Source organism: Stegostoma tigrinum, chromosome 4 (genome assembly GCF_030684315.1).
Source record: "Stegostoma tigrinum isolate sSteTig4 chromosome 4, sSteTig4.hap1, whole genome shotgun sequence".
NCBI classification, from domain to species: domain Eukaryota; kingdom Metazoa; phylum Chordata; class Chondrichthyes; order Orectolobiformes; family Stegostomatidae; genus Stegostoma; species Stegostoma tigrinum.
The window spans coordinates 25,541,615-25,565,768 of NC_081357.1; the positions used below are offsets into that span (position 1 = coordinate 25,541,615).

General features: G+C 42.2%; 1 protein-coding gene across 3 annotated transcripts in view; it reads right to left on the reverse strand.

The window, feature by feature from the left end:
• fig4a (FIG4 phosphoinositide 5-phosphatase a) overlaps positions 1-24,154 on the reverse strand; it is a 126,043-nt gene that overhangs the window by 41,560 nt on the left and 60,329 nt on the right. For all 3 annotated transcript variants that reach the window (XM_048531052.2, XM_048531053.2, XM_048531054.2), the window contains exons 13-17: positions 22,609-22,725; positions 21,290-21,335; positions 17,267-17,415; positions 8,986-9,152; positions 3,932-4,070 (exon numbers count right to left, since the gene is read on the reverse strand). In XM_048531052.2, the coding sequence (XP_048387009.1) occupies positions 3,932-4,070; positions 8,986-9,152; positions 17,267-17,415; positions 21,290-21,335; positions 22,609-22,725 (618 nt within the window). The remainder of the gene's footprint in view (positions 1-3,931; positions 4,071-8,985; positions 9,153-17,266; positions 17,416-21,289; positions 21,336-22,608; positions 22,726-24,154) is intronic.

Consider the following 24,154-nt stretch of genomic DNA (forward strand, 5'->3'; position numbering starts at 1 on the left):
TTCTCATTCAACTCCTCCCACTTCCTACAAACTAAGTGGGTGGCCTTGGAATCCTGCATGGGCCCAAGCTATGCCTGCCTCTTCATAGGATACATGGAACAGTCCTCCTTCCGCAGCTACATGGCACTATCCCCTACCTCTTTCTCCGCGACATTGATGGTTGTATCGGCAAGCCTCGTGCTCCCATGAAGAGCTCAGAACAGTTCAGCAACTGTACTAACACCTTTCACCCCAAACTCAAATTCACCTAGACCATCTCTGATTCCTCCCTCTCTTCCTGGACTTCTGTCTCCATCTCTGGTCACCACCTCAAACCTGATGTCTATTTCAAGCCTACTGACTCCCATAGTTGCCTAGACTTCACCTCTTCTCACCCACTTTCCAGCAAGAATGCAATCCCCTATTCCCAATTCCGCTGCCTCTGCCACGTCTGCTCCCAAGATGAGGCATTCCTCTCCCGAACATCCCAGATATACTCGTATTTCCAGGGATGCAACCTCCACACTCCAGTGGTCGAAAATGCTCTCGACCGCAACTCTTGCGTTTCCCGCACCTCAGGCCTCACAACCCCTCCCTGCAATAAAAACAAAGTCAGAATCCCCCTTGTCCTCACATATCATCCCACTTACCTCCAGATTCAACACATCATTCTCTGCCACTTCTGCCAACTGCAATCTGGCCCCACAACCAAGGATATATTTCCCCCTCCAACCCTATCTGCTATCCGGAGGGACCGCTCTCTCTGCGACTCCCTTGTCCACTCCACAATCCCCACTAGCCCCATCACCTCCAGCATCTTTCCCTGCACATCTGCCAATGTGGTATACTGTATCCATTGTACCCGGTGTGGCTTCCTTTACATTGGGGAAACCAAGCGGAGGCTTGGGGACTGCTTTGCAGAACACCTGCGCTCGGTGCGCTATAAACAACTGCACCTCCCAGTCGCGAACCATTTTAACTCCCCCTCCCATTCTTTAGACGACATGTCCATCATGGGCCTCCTGCAGTGCCATAATGATGCCACCCGTAGGTTGCAGGAACAGCAACTCATATTCTGCTTGGGAACCCTGCAGCCCAATGGTATCCCTGTGGATTTCACCAGCTTCAAAATCTCCCCTCCTCCCACTGCATCCCAAAACCAGCCCAGCTCATCCCCGTCTCCCTAACCTGTTCTTCGTCTCACCTATTCCCTCCTCCCACCTCAAGCCGCACCTCCATTTCCTACCCACTAACCTCATCGGACCCCCTTGACCTGTCTGTACTCCCCGGGCTGACCTCTCCCCTCCCTACCTCCCCACTCATACTCTCCTCTCCACCTATCTTCTCCTCTATCCATCTTCGGTCTGCCTCCCCATCTCTCCCTATTTATTTGAGAATCCTCTCCTCGTCCCCCTTTTCTGATGAAACTGCAGGGGATGGGCACATTAGAAATGTGGAGCCTATTCAAGGAAAAGCTCCTGTGTATCCTAGATAAGTATGTACCTGTCAGGCAGGGAGGAAGCTGTAGAGCGCGGGAGCTGTGGTTTACGAAGGAAGTGGAATCTCTGGTCAAGAGGAAGAAGACGACGACTTATGAGATGAGATGTGAAGGCTCAGTTAGGGCTCTTGAGAGCGACGAGGTAGCCAGGAAAGACCTAAAGAGAGAGCTCAGAAGAGCCAGAAGGAGACATGACAAGTTGTTGGCGGATAGGATCAGGGTAAACCCTAAGGCTTTCTATAGGTATTTAAGGAATAGAAGAATGATGAAAGAAAGATTAGGGCCAATCAAGGATAATAGTGGGAAGTTGTGTGCGGAGTCAGAGGAGATAGGGGAAGCACTAAATGAATATTTTTCAACAGTATTCACTCTAGAAAATGACAATGTTGTCGAGGAGAATACTGAGATACAGGCTACTAGACTAGGTGGGATTGAGGTTCACAAGGAAGAGGTTTTGGAAATCCTACAGAAGGTGAAGATAGATAAGTCCCCTGGGCTGGATGGGATTCATCCTAGGATCCTCTGGGAAGCCAGGGAGGAGATTGCCGAGCTTTTGGCATTGATCTTTAACTCGTCATTGTCTACAGGAATAGTGCCAGACGACTGGAGGATCGCAAATGTGGTTCCCCTGTTCAAGAAGGGGAGTAGAGACAATTCTGGTAATTACAGACCAGTGAGCCTTATCTCAGTTGTTGGTAAAGTGTTGGAAAAGGTTATAAGAGATAAGGTTTATAATCATCTAGAAAAGAATAAATTGATTAGGGATAGTCAGCACGGTTTTGTGAAGGGAATGTCATGCTTCACAAACCTTATTGAGTTCTTTGAGAAGGTGACCAAACAGGTAGATGAGAGCAAACCGGTTGATGTGGTGTATATGGATTTCAGCAAGGCGTTTGATAAGGTTCCCCACTGTAGGCTATTGTACAAAATGCTGAGGAATGGGATTGTGGGTGATATGGCAGTTCGGATCAGAAATTGGCTTGCTGAAAGACAAAAGGTGGTAGTTGATGGGAAATGTTCATCCTGGAGACCAGTTACTAGTGGTGGACAGCAAGGGTCGGTGTTGGGTCCACTGCTGTTTGTCATTTTCATAAATGACCTGGATGAAGGCATAGAAGGATGGGTTAGTAAATTTGCAGATGTCACTAAGGTCAGTGGAGTTGTGGATAGTGACAAAGGATGCTGTAGGTTGCAGAGAGACATAGATAAGCTGCAGAGCTGGGCTGAGAGGTGGCAAATGGAGTTTAATGCGGACAAGTGTGAGGTGATGCACTTTGGTAAGGGTAACCGGAAGGCAAAGTACAGGGCTAATGGTAAGATTCTTGGTAGTGTAGATGAGCAGAGAGATCTCAGTGTCCACGTACACAGATCCTTGAAAGTTGCCACCCAGGTTGACAGGGCTGTTAAGAAGGCATACAGTGTTTTAGCTTTTATTAATAGAGGGATCGAGTTCCGGAACCAAGAGGTTATGGTGAAGCTGTACAAAACTCTGGTGCAGCCACACTTGGAGTACTGCATACAGTTCTGGTCACCGCATTATAAAGGAGGATGTGGAAGCTTTGGAAAGGGTGCAGAGGAGATTTACTAGGATGTTGCCTGGTATGGAGGGAAGGTCTTACGAGGAAAGGCTGAGGGACTTGAGGCTGTTTTCGTTAGAGAGAAGGTGGTTGACAGGTGACTTAATTGAGACATATAAAATAATCAGAGGGTTAAATAGGGTGGATAGGGAGAGTCTTTTTCCTAGGATGGTGACGGCGAGCACGAGGGGGCATAGCTTTAAATTGAAGGATGAAAGATGTAGGACAGATGTCAGAGGTAGTTTCTTTACTCAGAGAGTAGTAAGGGAATGGAACGCTTTGTCTGCAACGGTAGTAGACTTGCCAACTTTAGGTACATTTAAGTCATCATTGGATAAGCATATGAACATACATGGAATAGTGTAGGTTAGATGGGCTTCAGATCGGTATGACAGGTCGGCACAACATCGAGGGCCGAAGGGCCTGTACTGTGCTGTAATGTTCTATGTTAAGAGGTGGTCCTCTCGCAACACAGAGACGTGCCTGCAAATAAGAGGGGATGCCATTCGAATCGGAAAGGGTGACAGGGTATGAACGCCAAGGCGGTGAATGAGCTGGACACACATACGCACCCCCCTCCCCTTCTAATCTTCTCTTCATAAAGCAGCCTGGGAGAGGGGGCAATGCACACCTGCGAGTGTTAGCTTTGCCGACCTTTCTAATTACTATTTTAACCAACTACTCATTTACTTGAATTATTCATTGAATGCTTTGATTAATTTTTCTGAAATTCATGTTTACTGTTGTGCTAGATTGTGTTTTTCTCAAATTTGCTCACCAACCACACCTCTCCACCCAGCAAGAAAATGTTGAAATGTTATTCCCAACCCCCAACTTGCACAAGGATTGGATAACCCTGCTATCAACCATTTATTACCTTCTCTTGGGGCATAACAATTCCACTGTATTCTTGTGATGCAAATAATAGTCAGTTGGAAGCTCCCAAAGATGAAATTTTCCTTCCATAGGCTGGAAGACTCCAAGAAACAGATTTATAGCATCCTGTCTGTCAGCATCTGTAACATTTTTAAAAATCTTTTAAACTCAAAATAGAAAACTTACATACTTCAGCAGATATTTGGTGTTTATAGATGGAATAGAATTTTCCATGACATATAAATTTGATACTTAATTTACACTTGTCTTAGACAAAAGTTTTTAATGACTGCCACTCTGGAAAACAGGTACGAGGGAAGTGTTACATAAGATAATTTTAGGCTAAACAGAACCATAGGCTCCAGGGGCATTGCTGCAATGACAGCTCCAGGAAGCAGACCAGACCACAGGCCTGGGAAGAATGGAACCCCACCTTCAATGTATAGTCATTTACTCAGTGTGATTCAGTATTCCCCTTCAATTCACCCCCCACCGCAGTGGTCGAGAATGCCATCGACCGGGTCTCCCGCATTTCCTGCACCTCATCCCTCACACCCAGTCCCCGCAATAACCACCAAAGAGAATCCCCCTCATCCTCACATACCACCCTCGCATAACCTCCGGATACAACGCATCATCCTCCGACACTTCTGCCATCTACAATCCAACTCCACCACTAAAGACATTTTTCCAACCCCACCCTTGTCTGCCTTCTGGAGAGACCACTCTCTCCGCGACTCCCTTGTCCACTCCAACCTCTCCTCCAACCCCACCACACTCGGCACTTTACCCTGCAACCGCAGGAAGTGCTACACTTGCCCCCACACCTCCTCCCTCACCCCCATCCCAGGCCCCAAGAAGACTTTCATCAAGCAGATGTTCACCTGCACATCCGCCAACGTGGTATACTGCATCCACTGTACCCAGTGTGGCTTCCTCGACATTGGGGAAACCAAGCTGAGGCTTGGTGACTGCTTTGCAGAACACCTCCACTCGTTTTGCAATAAACAACTGCACCTCCCAGTCGCAAACCATTTCAACTCCCCCTCCCATTCCTTAGGTGACATGTCCATCCTGGGCTTCCTGCAGAGCCATAATGATGCCAACCATAGCGTGCAGGAACAGCAACTCATATTCTGTTTGGGAACCCTGCAGCCCAGTGGTATCTATGTGGATTTCACCAGCTTCAAAATCTCCCCTCCTCCCACTGCATGCCAAAACCAGTCCAGCTCGTCCCCGCCTCCCTAACCTGTTCTTCCTCTCACCTATTCCCTCCTTCCACCTCAAGCCACATTTCCTACCCACTAACCTCATCGGGCCCCCTTGACCTGTCTGTACTCCCCAGGCTGACCTATCCCGTCCCTACCTCCCCACCTATCTTCTTTTCTCTCCATCTTCGGTCTGCCTCCCCCCCCTCTCCCTATTTATTTGAGAATCCTCTCCCCATCCGCCTTTTCTGATGAAAAGTCTAGGCATGAAACGTCAGCTTTTGTGCTCCTAAGGTGCTGCTTAGCCACCTGTGTTCATCCAGCTCCACACTTTATTACACCAGTCAATTAGAATCTCCTTAAGCAAGTCTGATGGCTCAGTATGCTGTTCTGCAAGTAAGAGGTTCCTACACTGCTGATAGGCTCTCCGTCTCAACCTCTCCCCTAGCCTGAAATATGACGATCCTCCGGTTAAACTGCTGGTCACCTCACTCTAATAAGACAGCAGTCCTATGGTCTGGTAACACGATGGTGACCAACGGAAGGTGCCTTGCCTCCATTCGGTTCTCCTCTTGATGATGCACCTAAGACTAAAACCCTAATTTTAATATCCAATTCTGACACCAACCTTTAGCTTGTTCATCACTTCTGCCGAACAAAGGTTTAGAGTCAACATTTCCTCAAAATGAACACTTGGAAGTTCAAAACCATTGTTTAAGTTGTTCTACTTCCTTAAAACAATATTTTCCCTTTGCATGCTCAGTGACCTAGATTGTTTCCAATCCCACATTTTGTCCATTACAAAGACAATGACAATAAAAACGCACAAACTATATTTATTATAAAGTTACTGGGCCAATTTAAAAACAGATACCACTTCCCAGCAATTTCAGTGAGATGGATATAGTCCTCTTTTCAAGAATAGACACTGACCTCATTGGAAATGCCATTATACTAGTCATAGTTAGAAAGCAGCTTAGCAATAGGGGTGTGTAAACCATCAGGTAGGTTTTTAAAAATAGAATTGTTTCAGGAGTCAGTGAACTTTGGGAAGAACGGAAGCACCAGGCAGGGTATTTGCTACAAAAGATGCAAAACAGATGCCAGGACAGTTTGTGTCATGGGTCTATCCTCTGAGAAAGCGTCGCTCATTATGATTTGTGTTAAGGGATCCGCCTAACTTCCATCAAGGAAATTTTTCTTTTGACTCAGTTACGGGCAGTTAGTGAGCTCCTGAAGCTGGAGGAATATGAGACTTTCTAGCAACCTGTAATGAAGGCATTCTCTACCTAACTTTAAAAATAATTAGGTTCAGAAACCAGGCTCTACAGTGGGGTGACTGGGGTAGTGATAACCCTTTCGGAATCGGAGGCAAGCAGGGAATACCTCTGACTAAGCCTGGTGATCTGCTCCCATCTCAGCCTGTTGCTGGTGTCTAAGTCGAAGCACATAAACTGGCCACACTGGTTTGTGAAACCGGGCTTAAATTGAACTTGATTAGGCCGTTACAAGCCTATGTTTTTAGGTTTTTTTTACTGGGAATGTGAGCATTGTTTACAATGTCTTGTCCACTTCTAATAGCCCTTGCAAAATGGGAGTTATGCAGTTGTGAAGTGCAGCAGTCCATAGTATAGTACATCCCATAACAAAAACCGAAATTGCTGGGAAAACTCAGCAGGATTGGCAGCAGAGTTGACGTTTTGAGTCCAGAACACTTGATAAAGTGTCACCAGACATATAACATTAACTCTGCTTTCTCCCCACAGCTGCTACTAGACCTTCTGAGTTTCTCCAGCAAGTTCTGTTTTTGTTCCAGATTTCCAGCATCCACAGCCCTTTGTTTTAGTTAAACATCACAATTTTACCATCATCCTTCTGGATCTGGTCATGATTTTGATTTGTCTCCTCACAGAATGCCTGACTCAATATGCCAGTTGATAAGGTTAACTATCAGCTCCCCCCACCACTAAACTGAGTCCAGTGGGCTCTTGCAGATGTTTATGAACATGTGGAATAGAAGCGCAAGTAGACAGTTTGGTCCCTCGAGACTGCCGAACCATTAATAAAATTGTAGCTGATCAGTTTGTGCTTCCAACATATTCTAATATATTTAGATTTCTCTGCCTAACAAAAACCTATCACCCTTTGATTTAATAATATTTAATGATCTCGCTTCCTGAGGCAGAGATTCCAAAGTCACATGACCCTCTGAAAGCCGATAGAAAATCTAGCTCTTACAGTGAAGTAGCATTGACTCTGTCACAAGTGAGGGTGAGCTGCAGACACACGAACATACATTTACATAAAGGAAGAAAGACTTGTGTATTATATCGTCTTTCACTATCTCTGACATCCCAAATAACGTTACAAGCAAGAAGGCACTTTTTAAATAGTAGGTACTGTTGTTACTACAGAGAAATGTAGCCAGTTTGTACACAGAAATTTTCTACACCAGTCAAACATAAGGAATATACTGTGGACATAGGAAATCTGAAATAAAAACTGAAAATGATGGAGAAACTTGAGTACGACAGCATCAGTGGAGAGAAAGAAACATTTAATGTTCCAAATCCAAATGACTTTCCTTCAAAACCCAGGTTCTGAACATTAACTTGGATTCTACCTCCAAAACTGAAGTCAGATTTGCACGGTTTCTCCAGCTCATTGTTTTTTAATCACTGTAAAGTTCGTAGGAATAATGATTAGATAGTCCGTTTTAATTATATTGATTGACAGATGAACATTGGTCAGACACAAAGGAAACTCACATGCTCTTTTTCAAAGTAGCAGAATGGGATTCTTTACATCACCTGGGACAGTAGTCTAAACTTTGGCTCAACTTTTTATCAAAATGACATGACCTTGGATGGTGCAGAAATCTCTCAGAATGATACTGAAATCTCAATCTAGAATGTTGTGCTTAAGTCCTGGAGGTGGACCATTTCTAGTGACCATGCCAACAGGTGAGCATAGCATGCATGTGATACAATCTTGGTTGACAATTCATTGAAGGTGCTTTCTTTTTCAACAAAGCCTTGTCTACCTTCAGAACAACAAAACAGACACCATGACAAAACTGACATAATTTACAAGGAACCTCTGTGGACTCCTGGCCAATACTTATCCACAAATCATCACCATGTTTACCTTTCTAAAGAAGGGTCCCGACCTGAAACGTCAAGCTTTCCTGCTCCTCCGCTGCTGCTTGGTCTGCTGTGTTCATCAGCTTCACACCTTGTTATACCATATTTATCTCAGCAGGTCTGCTAGGCGTGGATTACAGTTTCGACTTGAATATGACTCTTCAGAACCCAGCTTCACATTCAATTTGAAATGTTTCTCCAAAAATGCCTGAACTGCTGAGACTTTCATGCACAATGTTTTTATTTCAGATTTCCAACATTAATTTTGCTTTAATAATTTGTTATTGATCTCACTGGTTTCTGTGGGATCTCACTGTGTAGAATGAACAACTGTGCTTTTTTGTGCAAGAAGTGACAATAACCAAAGCATTTCATGGGACTTGAAGCACTTTGGGATGGACCAAGGCCATGAGAGCCATGATACAATTGTACATACATCTATGCATATCCTAGAGGAATGTGTATAAAAGGGAAGATAGAGAGAGATATTGAAAAAGCTAAAAACTTAGAAAGAGAAAAAACAGCACAGGTAAAGATTTTCAGCGGCAATGGGTGCAGACATACAATATAATACATACTCAAAGAAAAATTCAGAAAAATCTTTTCGTAGCTCAAGCACAATGTGAGGATTGCATCAGGGTCTACTTTTGAGAAGCTTAACAATGTTAAAGAATAGTTTAAAAATTATAAAGGTCATAGATTACCTGAAAATGCATTACTGTAGTACCTAGAAAGTGTTTGCATGATGTCCTTAGAATGCTGTGTCCATGGTGCAATCTTCCTGTAAGTTTTCACTCGATGTACTAACTGTGAACCTCCGTATTGCAAAGACAGAGTATCACCGTGATCTTCATACAGTTCTTCAAATAACCTATCAGGAAATTAATTTAAGAGTACGAGCAATTTTACTTTCTTTACTAAGTTTTCAAAACAGGAACATCTTGAAGTCCACATTTGCATTGTGAATATTTGAGTTTTGCTTGCATGCCCATCCTGTTCTCTCATCAATCTCCCTCCTGCTATACGATAGAAAACATCACAAAAGGACTTAAGTACTAGCAATTAAAAAAGTTCTCACACTAAGCCACGGGACAAGACAAAGACAAGGTAGCTGAAAGCTTATCCAGAGATTGGTTTTAAAAGAGGAGTAGTAGTGTAGGCTGGGGATGTCATTGCTGGGGGTGGAAGTTTGGGGTGGGTGTCGTTGTGGGGGGAGGCTGTGGAAAGTGTGGTTGCCAGAGGCGAAGAGATCAGAATTGGAGTTTGTGCAAAAATCCAGAATTAGATGAATGCAGAGATTTCTGCAAGTCCTATGTGTGGAGGAAATAATAGTGACAGGGAAGGGATGAGGCCTTTTTCAGATTTAAAAAGAAGGATTTTAAACTAAAACATGACAGGACTGGGTGCCATAGAAAGTCAGGTAGTACAAGGAAACGGGGAAGGAAACTTATTGAGGCACTGGAATTTATGGATGACTATATATTTACATAAGATAGAATTTGGGAGACTGGCGAGAATAGCACTGGAATATTCAAGTCTAGAGGTAAAAAAAAGTCAGGTCTCAGCAGCAGATAAACTGAAATAGGATTGAAATAAGATGATGTTATGGAGATGGAGCAGATGTGTGATCGGGCGCTCATCCTGAATTCAAACAAAACGATAAGATTCCAAATGTCTGACTCCGCTTCAGACAGTTGCCATGGTGATAGATGTAAGCAATGGTTAGGAGATGGACTTTGTGGCAGGAACCAAAGACAAGTCCAGTCCCAGTCTTTAGGTGGAGGCAATTCCTGTTCATCTAATATTGGATATCAGACACACAGTGTGGCAAATCACAGACAGTAATGAGGTTGAATGAGCTGGCAGTGAGAGTTTGGAGTCATCATGATACCATTAGGGCCTGATCTTGTGTTTTGTGATGTCATGGAGAGCTAGCAAATGAAAACAAAATGAAAAACAGTTAAGATTTGATTCTTAGGAACCCCAGAGGTTATGGCCTCACACTGGAAGCAGTAGTCATTGAAGAAAATTGTCAATTCAGTTGATTAAATAAAAATGATGAAACCAGACAAGGGGATTTCCACTCAGATGGACAATGGATGAGGTGATAATATAGTTAAAATGTGATGAAATCTGCAAACAAATCAAGAAAGACGAGGAGGGATAATTTACCAGTCATAAAGTATATAAGTTGCGGCTTTGAGAAAGACTGTTTTAATGTTGTATCCAGGCTGTTGTGGGAGACATGGAAGAAATTATATAGGCTCTGACCCAAAATTTTAATTCCACTCTGACCACAGGGAGGTGCTAGAGAACTGGAGGACAGTTAATGTGGTTCCACTTTTCAAGAAGGGTGGTAGAGATAAAGGGAATTACAGGTCAGTGAGATGACACCAGTGTCAGGGGAAACTGCTGGAGGAAATTCTGGAGGGCAGAATTAAGCACCACTTGAAGAGGCAAGGTTTGGTCAGGAATAATCAACATGAATTTTTCAGACAGAGATCATGCCTAACAAATTTGACTGAATAATTGAGGAGGTAGCCAAGTGTGTCGAAGTGGGCAGTGCAGTTGATGTAGTTTATATGAATTTCAGCAAAGTCTTTGACACGTTTTCACTTGGATGATTGATAAAGTAGGTAAAAGTGCATGGAACCCAGGGTAATTTGGCAAGATGGATCCACACTGGCTTACTGGCAAGAAAAAGAGAGTAGGCGTAGATGATAGAAGGCTGTTTAAATGACTGGAGGCCAGTATCCAGTGGCTTACCACAACATCAGCCCCCTTATTGTTAGTGATTATAAAAAATACAGAAGAAAATGTGACAGGGGGAAAAATAAAGTTTGTGCACAATCCAAAGTTTGGTTGGATGACTGACAGTGAAGAAGGTCTTAGATGGATTGGTCAGATGAAATTTAACCTTGATGGGCTCTGGAAAAAGTAACAAGACAAGGAGTACTCACTGAATGGCAGGACACCTGGAAGCTCAAAGAAACAAAGGGTTTTTGGACTGTGTATGTACAGATTCTTGAAGGCCAGCCAATCAGCTAGAGTATTGTGTGCAGTTCTGGTCATTACACTGTAAGATGCATGTGATCTTGCTGGTGGATGTGCAAAGGAGATTCATCAGGTATTGCCTAGGATAAAGAGAAGCTAGATAGGGTTGGGATTTCTTTTTATTTAGATCAGAGAAGGTTGAGAAGGGATTGTTTTGAGATGTATACGACTATGAATAGCATGGAGAGGTCGGATAGGAAGCAGCTGTCCTCTTAGTTGAAGTGTCAACAGTGAGGGTGCATAACTTAAAAGGAGAAAGGCAGGAAAGGGAACTTGAGGAAAAATCTTCCTCTTCCCCACCCGCCACCACCCACCCTCCCCCATAACCCCCTCCACAAGAGGTTTTTGGGAATTTGGAACGCACTGCCTAGGAGGATAGTAGAGGCAAGAAACCCCTGTCTCTAAAAAGGTACATGGATAAGCACTTGAAATGTCATAACATTTAAGGCTATGAGCTGAATGCCAGAAATTGGGATGAGTGTAGATAGGTCAGCACAGATTTGATGGGCTAAAGGGCCTCTTTTGTACCAAATGATAAAATGACACAGTGGAATGACTTATGCGGGGGTCACAGTGCTCTCAAGTACAGAAGTAAAAATGTCATATTGCAACTACCGAGAACCTTCCTCAGATTATACCTGCAGTACTGTGTACAGCTCTGGTCTCCTTAACAAAGGAAGGAGACATCTTCCATAAAAAGCAAAATAATGAAGATTCAGTAGAATGATCTTTGAACGATGGCAGGATTGTCCCGTTAGGATTCATGGAGGAGAGGGGGCCTAGAGTTTGGAACACAGCAAGGTGACATCATTGAAACTTACTCAATTCTTCAAGGGCTCAAAATGATGAATGCTAGAAGGAACGTTTCTCTTGGCTGGAGTGGGAAGGGGGTGTCTAAAACCAGGGGACAGCCTTAGCATGAAAGGTAGGCTCTTTAGGGTTGAAATGAGGAGGAATTTATTCATGCAGAAGGTGGTGAATTTTTGGAATTCTCTCAACCAGAAGGTTATGGATGCTCAATTACTGAGTATACCAAAGATTGAGATTGTTGCATTCTACACACTTAAAGAAATCAAAGGAGTTGGGGATAGTAAAGGAAAAGTACAATGTGGTAGAGAAATCTCGAGGGGCTGATGTCCTACACCTATGCTCCACAAACTGTCCAATCACTGCATATGAATTCAGCTTCAGTTAACTGTGATTATCTAATTCAAATTACACAAGGGTAGTCTGTGCAAAATTCCTCTAAGGCCAGGAAGAACATTATCAAGCTGGACAGGGTTCAGAAGAGGTTTATCAGGATGTAGCTGGGCTTGGAAGATTTGCGTTATAAAGAAAGACTGTATAGGCTGGGACTTCTTTCACTGGAGCGTAGGGGGTTGAGAGGTGACCTGATAGAAGTTTACAAAATGATGAGATGTACAGATAGAGTTGGTGGTAATTGTCTTTTCCCCAAGATGGGGAATTTCAAGACATTTTTAAGGTGAGAGGAGAGCTTTAAAAAAAAAGGCAAATTTTTACATAGAGGGTGGTTCCCGTGTGGAATGAACTTCCTGAGGAAGTGGTGGATGCAAGTACAACTACAATGTTTAAAAGATATTTGGATGGATACATGAATAGGGAAGGTTTGGAGGGGTATAAGCAAGGGGTAGGCAGATGGAACTAGTTTAGTTTCAGATTAGTTTTGACACGGACTAGTTGGACCAAAGAGTCTGTTCCTGTACTGTATGACTATGACAAAAACAAATAGTACAGAATAATAAAACAACATTTTCATATATGCCCATTCTCCAGTTGTAATTTATCTGATATTAATGGCACACATGGTTTACATGTAGATCAACAAAACTGCAGTATTCTATACATGCACTCTCACCTTGCTGAGCAAAAAAAAGTACAATTGTAAAGGTAATGGAAGGTTTGTCTATACATGACACTATTTTAACTCAAAGGTTTGCAAAAACAGTTTGGGAACAAGCTCAGTTTGTTTTTTGGCCTACTCCTGTTCTGTGTAAACTTTATGGCTGTAATCAGTTCAAGATACAGCAACCAGTAACAAATTCTCTTGCAATTCTCTTTTGCTTTCTGCCTTGCAGAATGACATGACAGTGTGTACTGCCTGTAGGTACACTACATTGCCTACGTAGTAAGTTATAAGTCTGCAGAGGTATCAACTTATTAATTGTGCATAAAAGACATTACAAAGAAGCTCAATGCCATCCTCATGGATATCTCAAGGGTACATTTTTTTCTATAAATGTGTCATCAAACAACATCCAAAAATTGAAACTGTATCGCCATTTTCTCCATTCTTAATTCAGAGGTGCTCAGGCTAACAGTACTGCCTCCTCCTGCTAGACTGAATGAACCACTCAAGCAAGTAGAATAAAAGCCAGGCATCATACATGGATCTTCTTTTCCTGTAGGGATTAGTATAATACGTGTGTGGTGCATGCAGACTGCCCTTTCAATACATTATTTTATTTCAAATTTTACCAATCTTCAGAGTTAGTGTAGAAATCATAGATTGTTGATTTTTTAAATCCAGCACTAGGTAAAAATATGCATAGACACAGACTGCCAGGCAGATATGAATATCCAAAATTTACCAGGATGTGCTTTGCAGCAGCATGGAGGAGTTAGAGGCTGGAAAACAGTAAATTTGTGTTTTTTCCAAAATTGCAGTTTCAATTTTACGACATGCATTTAAAAAAACTTCAACAAAAGCCAGCTGATTAACAAGATTGGCTATATCCTCGAAGTGGAAATCCTGGACTGAGTGCAGCTCAGGAGCAGGTAGATTGGGGATCTCAGCATTTACAGATCAGTTTGTTGGACCCGGGGGATACACTTCTGACTGTCATCAAAATGCATGCGCAAATGCACTCACCTAATCAATCTTCCCTTTCTCATCCTTATTTATCTTTTGGATTCACTGAAGCTTTAGTAACCTGGCCAATACTGATTACAAATAGAAAAGCTGCACTGAAGAAATGTAGTGTCTGAAAAAGATTTCAATACTCAATCTGTCCCCTGAGAGCGGATGCATTTCCTGTCTTAGTCTCACATTTTGGGATATGATTTCAGGCGGTTATACAAACATACAAATCAAGAGGGCCATTCAGGCCCTCAAGCCTGCTCTGTCACAACCAGATCATGCCTGATTGTAATATCAATTCCACATTCTTATCTGCTGCAATTACCTCTTATGACTGCTCAACAAGAACTGATCTACTGTGCCTTAAAAATATTTGAGGTTTGCCTTTCACCAGTTTCAGTAAAAAGCACAGCAACTTTCAAAACTCTGAAAAATGTCTCATCTCCATCTTAAGTGGGTGACTCCTGATTTTTAAACAATGACTTCTAAATCTAAATTCTCCCATAACAGGAAATGTCCTCTCTACATTTACCCTGTTCAGACTCTTCAGGAATTTATTCATTTCAATCAAGTTGGCTTCCTAGTCTTCTAAACTGCACTGGATACAAGCCTAGTTGTCCAACTTTTCCTCATAAAACAACCCATCCATTCCACAGATCACAGAACAGTACAGCACAAGAAAAGGCTTTTTGGCCCACCATATCTGTGCTGACCATGATCGCATTTTGAAGTAAATCCCATCTGCCTCATGTGTTTGTAACACGCTATTTCCTGCCTGTTGATGTGTCTACCCAAACGCTTCTTAAATGTTGATATCATATCTGATTTGATCATTGCCTCTGGCAGTGCGTTCCAGGCACCTGCATGAAAAAAAAACTTACCTCGAACATTCCCTTCAAATTTTTTCCCTCTTAACTTAAACTTAAACCCCCTAGTTCTGCGACATTTCCACTGTGGGAAAAAGAATGACAAACTTCTTCTTAAATATCCATAGCTGCACAGATTTTCACATTTTGTCTGGAAACTTAGGCTCGAAATGTCAGCTTTCCTGCTCCTATGATGCTGCTGGGCCGGTTGTGCTCATCCAGCTCTACACCTTGTTATCTCAGATTCTCCAGCATCTGCAGTTCCTACTATCTCTATTACATTTTCATCTAAATTATTTAGACATACTACAAATAACAGAGATTCCAGCACTGATCCTTGAGGAATGCCACTAGTCACAGACCTCCTGTCGGATAAACATCCCTCTACAACTACCCTCTATCTTCTATGATGAAGAAAGTTCATGTCCACCTTACCAATGCACCGTCGATTCCAAGTGACTTATTCTTCTGGAGCAGCATACCACAAGGGATCTTGTCAAATGCCTTAGTAAAGTCCATGTAAACAATATCCACTGCCTCACCCTCAATCAGCTTCATCATTTCCTCAAAACAAAAACTCAATAAAATTTGACAGAAATTTGTGTGAGAACAACTCTCTCGCACAAAGCCAGGCTGACTATCCTTAATTAGTCCAGGTGAATAAAATGAATAAATCTTGTTACTAAGTATCTTCGTCAATAATTTCCTGGATGATCCCTGTTGTCCAGATATTGGTCTAGTAAACAAACAAACAGTCCCTGAACAGCTTCCTCTCTACAATCTCACACCATTTAGATTTTGTTTGTTAAAGAATTATTGTCCAGTTAAAGTGACAATTTCATATTTTCCCACATTATACTTCATTTGCCATTTATTTGCCTACTCAGTCAATCCAGATATTTTGTAGTTTCAAAGTTCTACTCAAATATACTCACTTTTAATGGCTAAATTTACTGTCAAATAAGTTCTACATTTAAATTTACCAAGTTATGCCAGCTTTAAAGGAGTAAGGGAAACAAATGCAGTACCCGTTGGTTTGAACATATTAACGCCAGGAGTGCTAAACACATGGGTGCAAAGGTGGTGGAAAGCAGTGGAGAACAACTTTTCACTTTATACATTAATGATCTAGATGATGGAACTGAGGGCAATCTGGCTATGTTTGCAGATGATACAAAGATAGGTAAAGGGACAGGCAGTATTGAGGAGGTGGAAGGCTGCAGAAGGATTTGGACAGGTTAGGTGAGTAGGCAAAGAAGTGGCAGATGGAGTACAATGTGGGAAAGTGAGAGGTCATACACTTTGACAAGAAGAACAGAAGCATGGACTATTTTCTAAATGGGGAGAAAATTCAGAAGTCTGAAGTGCAAAGAGACTTGGGAGTTCTAGTCCAGGATTCTATCCAGGTAAACTTGCAGGTTGAGTCAAAGTCAGGAAAGCAAATGCAACTTTGGCATTTATTTTGAGAGGACTTGGGATATAAAAGCAGCGATGTACTTCTGTAGCTCTATATAAGGCTCAGGTCAGGCCACATTTGGAGCATTGTGCGCAGTTTTGGGCTCCATATCTCAGGAAAGATGTACTGGCCCTGGAGCGGGTTCAGAGGAGGTCACAAGAATGCTCCCAAGAATGAAAAGCTTAACATAGGAGAAACGTTTCAGGTCTCTGTGTCTACACTTGGTGGAGTTTAGAAGAATGAAAGGGGATCTAATTGAAACTTACTAAATACTGAATGGCCTGGACAAAGTGGGTCTTGGGAAGATATTTCCATTGATAGCAAAAAACTAGGATCTGAGGGCACAGCCTTAGAGTAAAAGGGAAGACCTTTTAGAACACAGATAAGGAGAAACTTCTTTAGCCAGTAAGTGGTGAATCTATGGAATTCACTGCTGCAGAAGGCTGTGGAGGCCAAGCCATTGAATATATTTAAGATGGCGATGGACGGATTCTTGATTGTCAAGGGGACCAGGAGTTACAGGGAGGATGGAGTTGAGAAACTTAACAACCATGATTGAATGGTGGAGTAGACTCGATGGGCTGAATGGCTTAACTTCTGCTCCTATGTCTTACGGTCTAATGGCAGATTCCCCAATTATTTTGAGGGGTGGGTGAAATCAGATAATGAAAGAAAATCAGTAATCTGAACAAATTAGCAGCGAGAGTCCACATAAGGAACGGATTGCTTACCGAACAGCATCAGTGTCAAACTGCAGTCTTGGTTTATCAATTACACCTATTGCATAGAGCTGATACGCCAAAGCACATTTTCCCACCATAAACTGAGCTGTGTTTGTACGATCCAAACAGTCAACACAGTTTGTCCTAAGGACGCCCGTCTGAAACAAAATTTAAATAGAATTTATCGTTGTGGTAAACTATTAATTCATTATCATTACTGTTATCCTTCAATAGACTTAGAAATAGTAGATTATTCAATGTACAGAAATCACCGATTTGTCAAAAACATGCTTGGTTTTCAGTAAGAAAAACCTGGAAAACTTGTCTTTAAAAGGTTAAAAATAAAAACATGTCATACATAACATTTTAGTCACTCCATGCTTTGAAAAATTTCTAAACACTTCAAGATATTTATAATTACCTACTATAGCAGAAGGTATATGGACAGTAAATAAACATTTAACCTTTCAGGTCATTTGTTGTTCAAAGCTGGGAAAAGGTAAGCAAGTGAAAGGTAGGAGGGGGTTTAGAAAAAGAACAAAAGGAAGTTTCAGTGACAAGATGGAAGACAGAAGACATAAAATGACAAACGTACTGGTGGAGAAAGAGGAAAGACAGAGGTAATGAGATACAAAAGATAAAAATGTGTCTGGTGGAGGTGTGAATGGCAGAGATGCCTTCTAAGAGAAAACAAACAACAGTAACAATCAGTGCCTCATATATAGAGAATCGCAAAACTCCCTACACTATGCAAGTGACCATTCTGCCCATTAAGTCCATTCCGGCCCTTCAAAGATCATTCCACCCCAACCCAGTCTCCAAACCCCACCCCTGCAAGTTTTTTTTTTAAAATGCAGAGGGTGGCAAGTGCCTGTAACACATTGCCAGGTAAGATGGCAGACACAGAGCATTAACATGGGCTTTGGATGACTAATCCAGTGATGTTACTTATGGCACTGTCTGTCCACATTTATTGAGTTTATACGGACTTGGTGTTGTTTTTAAAGAATCCGTACAACTGTATTCTTAAACTTCTGCTTCTCCACACTGACTTATCTTCCAAACAATGGATGACCCCCTTATTCTGCAAACGAATATGTGCCGATTCACCATAAGTATATTTAATTACATTTTTCATTTATTTACCACTATCAAGAAATGGAATTATACAAAATTAAAGGAGAACAGATTAGTCAGAAAAATATTATAATCTCTCATTGGCATATTTGTTCTTGGAACCAACTGGAACAAAACAGTGAACCTTTGAACTGATATCCTAAGCCATATGAGCTTTCTCTACCAAGGGATTTTGCTGTGACAAGAAACTAAATGGTTGACTAAAGTGAATAGCCAAACTGACCACTGTTACACAATGAAGAAAGCCATGCAGCATTTGTCACCTTTCAAATCACATTTTCAATGACCTAGTAAGCAATCGACTCACTTAGAGATGCCTGTCTTACTGACTCTCCCAAAGTGCAGTTGTCACAAACAATTAAATCATGCATGTTGTAAAATTGGCTTCTTTAATGTTCATATGATTGGAACTCCCAAACTAAATATGTATTATTTTACAAAGAATGCATATTCCAGTTAACTAAGACATCTAAGAACTCTGGGATGTCAAACAAGCAATCTGAATTTACATTTGGTTATGCAAAATGATAATTGCCTTCAGGGATAAATTCATCCAAAAATCCCAGCATTACTGCAGAATTTAGGTTTAATCAGACATATATATTATTGAGATTCTTGTGATCTGAAATAGAACAAATCTTTCATTCGAGTGGGACTCATGGCGAGATAGCAGTAGTTGCTTGGTCTGGCAGTGGAGCCAAGGACTTCTAGTTGCGATAGGCCCAGAGTGGGGACTCCTGGTGTTCTGGAAAGGTGGCAGCTGCAGCAGCAGTGTGGTATGCCCGGAGTTGGGACACCTGGTGTCAATGAGGTGGCAGTGGATCCAGGGATTTCTCTTTGCAGGGTCAGCGTGGATTCAGTCTGGGGCTTGGCACCAGAGAGGTGAACCCAGCAGTGAATAGTTGACGCCTAAAGCATGGAGATTCCTATGATGATGGGTCCGGTGCAGGAGGCAATGAGGTGGTGCAGGTATCGTTGGTGGGCCAGTTCAGGACTCTGAGTCATCTCTTCTAACCATTTTATTCTTAAACTACTCGAAATGGCACTGGGCTGTGGCGACTGTTGAAGCTTTTCACAATAATTTACAGCCTTATTCACCATAAAATGTAAGTGACAACGACTAAATTAACAAAAAATTAAACTGTTCTAGTCAATCTGAATATAGCTCTGATAATGCACAGAAATAGACAATACACCAGATTATTAATCCTGTAAATTATAAAATCCATGTTGGTGGGACGATTCTAACTTAAAATCAGGGAGGAGACCGGGAAAGCAGTTATCAATTACCAGAAGATTTGTCCCATGGGTATATTGCTATTTCGAATTCAAAGGTATTTGGAGCGGATGGAAAAAGCACGTGCCAAAAGTCAGCATGGTCATGATGTCCTCAGGTCTGAACAAGATTATCACTGCTAGTCTGGATGGGTAAAGTTTACCACTAGGTAAAGCACCAGGAAGAAGGTCCTGGGCCAGAAAAAAAGCCCAAACAAACTCTTGTTCCTTTGCACTTTCTTTGCGGAGGTGGGAATTCCCTAGAATTCCCTCCCTAATAGCATTGTGGGTCAACCCACAGCAGGAGGACTGCAGCGGCTCACAAAGGCAGCTCACCACCACCTTCTCAAGGGCATCCAGGGATGAGTAAGAAATGCTGGACAGCCAGCGATGCCCACATCCCACAAAATGAATAAAGGAAAAATTAGAACCCCTTGGACCATGCATACTGTTTCCAGTAATGAGATTTTCCAGAAATCTCCTTCCTGAGATTTAAATTGTTAACAGGAACTGCTCCTTCAGTGTTGGCCTGTAGTATCCAACAGACAGACACACAAACAATCTACTCTTCCCAACAGTAAATGCTGGTTCCCAGTCATTGCAAATTTGTAGCTGATCAGTGTCAAGGAGATAAGGCTAGGGGGCAAAATCACCAAGATATTATACTACTGGCATGAGGGCTGTTAGGCACGTACTTAATTCCTAGCTAAACTCAGATTTTAAATTTCACTTCTTCTCCAGGAGGCATACTTATTTATCCATGGATTGCTGAAACATGGCTTGTGTGATTTTACTATAGAGGACGGGGAGTAGGAAAGCCTCAAGTCTGTCTCGGCTGGAATGGACATCAAACTGCACGCTGATGAAGGGTCTAGGCCCGAAACATCAGCTTTTGTGCTCCTCAGATGCTGCTCGCCTGCTGTGTTCATCCAACTCTAGACTTTGTTATCAAACTGCATGCTGTTGCCTTTACTGTGAATCAAGCACTACTTGTCCAGCCAACTGAATTAACCCTACTCCAGGGCTGTCATTCCACCGCTCAGCCATTTTACTACAACCTAAATTTGCACAGCACGATGCTATTCTGACGTCACTGATAATGTCCACAGCCTCTTGACACAGAAGGGCAATAACCATGCGCTAAAGTTTTCATTAGTTTCTAGGCTCTCTTTTGGATAGAATGATTATCTTGTTTGAATTTGTTTCTAGCTTCTCATATGTGGCTCTCTTCTTCCAATGCATCAACTTTGACTTACCTCAAGTCACAAACAACTTTTAAAAAGGTGACCCTTGACCACATACATGTTGTGGCTATTAAGATCACATTACAGGCTCAGAATTTGTAGTGCATAACTCATCACTTGTCTCCTGAATTCCCTTCCATCACATAAAAGACATTTATTCGGAGTATGATGGAATGCCCTTCACTTGCATGGATGGGTACAGCTCCGACAATACTCAACAACTTGATGCTTAAAAAAACTATTAACTAGTACCACACTGAGGATATGGTTTGTGCAATAGTGTATAATCACTAGTCTGTATTCTCAATTAACTCAACAATTAGGCCATTTTGTGATGTCACATTTTAACTATTATATTACCAATTCCTCACTTTACCTGTAAACGAAAAGAATTTTGAATATATCCACAAAGTTCATCCCATCTGTGAAAAAAGTGAAGGTATAATGAGTATGAAAGACAGAGAAAGAACACAAGTTGCTCACAGTATAGCATCTTTAAACATTAAAGTGATTCAGCAAAAGACAAAGAAATAGATACATACAGCTTATATAAAAGAGATTAGGAAGACTTACTGAAAACACAACAGGAAAGACTGATTTTGAGGTTGTTGAAATTGGAGAGGCAGAATGACTTCAAAATTTCACACAGAATAGGACCAAGGAAACAGCAAGTTCTCACACTGATGCCCAAGTGAAAACAGAGGACCGTAAGTACAACAGGGGAATATTTCGCTAGGACATATTGCAGAGAAAGAGGGTGAACATAATCGACCAAAACCATTGAGGGAATTCTAAAAAAGGATTTAAATTCTGATCCTCCTGTCTTTTGTACAAATGTCTTCATGGTTTTGCCCCTCCGACTTTGCTAAACTTTGTAGTTTCAACTGCTCAGTATCTTTGACCTTGTCTCATGTAACACACGTCTCTTTTTCCCCCATCATTGGTGGGTTATTCTAAACCATACAAGCTTCACACCCTGAAATTTATTGTGTCTACTGGCGATATCACTGGCAATGAACTGGAATGCCAGACTAGCGCTTTGGGAACATGCCTGAATCCCAAAATGATAGGTAGTTAAAATATTCAACTCAATAAGAAAAAAATCCTCAAATCCAAAGCATGTAACCACTGTCAATTATTATACAATCTTACTCACTATTTGTTATCAGGCAAGAAAGTCTGCTGTCCTTCTCTAATCTGACCCATGGCAATGCGGTTTGCTCTTATCATGCCCTCTGGACAATTAAGCGATTAGTACTGGCCTAGCCAAGGATACCCAAACTCCGAGAATAAATATATATATATTAAAACAAATCCTTTCTAAAACTCCGTCTCCCAATCCTCTTTTCTACTTTCCATTCTTTCTCAAAGCTCAGCTTTTGGACACATCTCCCAATATCGCCCCTGGCATACTTTCATTTCTTGTTTTGCGTCTGCTAAGCACTTTGGGAAGCTTTTCATTGAAACATGGCTGTAGTAATAGAACGTAAATCATACAGAATGCAAATCATACTAAAACCTATATTAACATAATGAATATGTAAATGTGAACAATGAACTGTAAGATAAATTATGTACTGCACAATTCACACCTAATCAATATATCTTCACAATCACTGAGTTTAACTTCGCATTTTCTACGTTGCTTGGCTTGGTCATATCTAACTATTCAACTGAATTTTCATTTAGTCTTACCTTTCACCTGGTCGCAAGGTGTTACAATAAAAATCAGGGTGATTTACAAAGAATCCTGTTCTTTTCACAACATCTTCGGCAATTATGCTCAGTCGATCCAAGACATTGCACAATTTACTAAAAGCAGAAAAATTAATTACACTGTATTTAACAATGTTCTCCACTGTGGATATTGAAGAAAATACAAAAATATATCCTACAATAACGATGATGGAAACAGGTGACTCACCTACTCAGGGGAACATTTCTATAGTATTTAACTTATTGATGTGATTTTATCTAGAACAAATAATTAGATTTGTTTGCTGTTACTGAGGCAATGGTTATGTCATGTTGCTGAAAGAAAATAAATTTCTGAAAAACTACTCTCTATGATGGATACAATACAGTATGGAGGCGAAAGAGCACAGCAGGCCAGGCAGCATCAGGAGCAGAAAAGTTGATATTTAGGGTCGGGACCCTTCTTCAGAAATGAGGAAGGGGAAGTGAGCTCAGAAATAAATATGGGGAGGATGGGGCTGGGCAAGGTAGGAGGGATGGTGATAGGTGAGCGCAAGTAGGGAGTTGTGGGGATTGGTCATTGAGGTGGGAGCGGTGGATAGGTGGGAGAAGATGGACAGGTTGTGACAGGTCAAGGAGGCGGGGATGGGAGGGTGGGTTGGACATGGGATGAAGCTGGGGGTAGGGAGATTTTAATACTGGTGAATTCCATGTTTAGGCCGTTGGGCTGCAGGCTCCCAAGGTGGAATATGAGGTGCTGCTCCTCAAGTTTGCAGGTGGTGTCATTGTGACACTGGAGGAGGCCCAGGATGGGCATGTTACCCAGGGAGTGGGAGGGAGAGTCAGAATGGTTCACAGCCAGAAGGTGTCGTTGTTTGCTGCGCTCAAAGCGCAGATGCTCTACAAAATGGTTTCCGAGACTTCGCTTGCTCCCACTGTAGAGGAGGCGATATTGGGAGCAGCAGATGTAGTTGACCAAGTTGATGCACGTGCAGGTGAACCCCTGTCTAGTGTGGAAGATAATAAAATGTGAGGCTGGATGAACACAGCAGGCCAAGCAGCATCTCAGGAGCACAAAAGCTGACGTTTCGGGCCTAGACCCTTCATCTCTGATGAAGGGTCTAGGCCCGAAACGTCAGCTTTTGTGCTCCTGAGATGCTGCTTGGCCTGCTGTGTTCATCCAGCCTCACATTTTATTATCTTGGAATCTCCAGCATCTGCAGTTCCCATTATCTCTAGTGTGGAAGATTTGTTTTGTGCCTTGAATGGAGGTGAGGTAGGTGGTGTAGGGGCAGGTGTAGCACCTCCGGCTGTAGCAGGGAAAGGTGCCAGGGTGGGTGGGATTAGTGGGGAGTGTGAAGCATATGAGGGAGTTACAGTGAGGGTGGTCCCTACGAAGAGGCAGATAGGGGTGGGGTGGGAAATATCTCTTCAGTTGAGGGGTCAGATTGTAGGTGGTGGAAGTGGTGGCGAATTATATGTTGGATCCAGTGGTTGGTAGGGTGGTACGTGAGGACAAGGGGGATTCTCTCTTTATTTTTGTTGG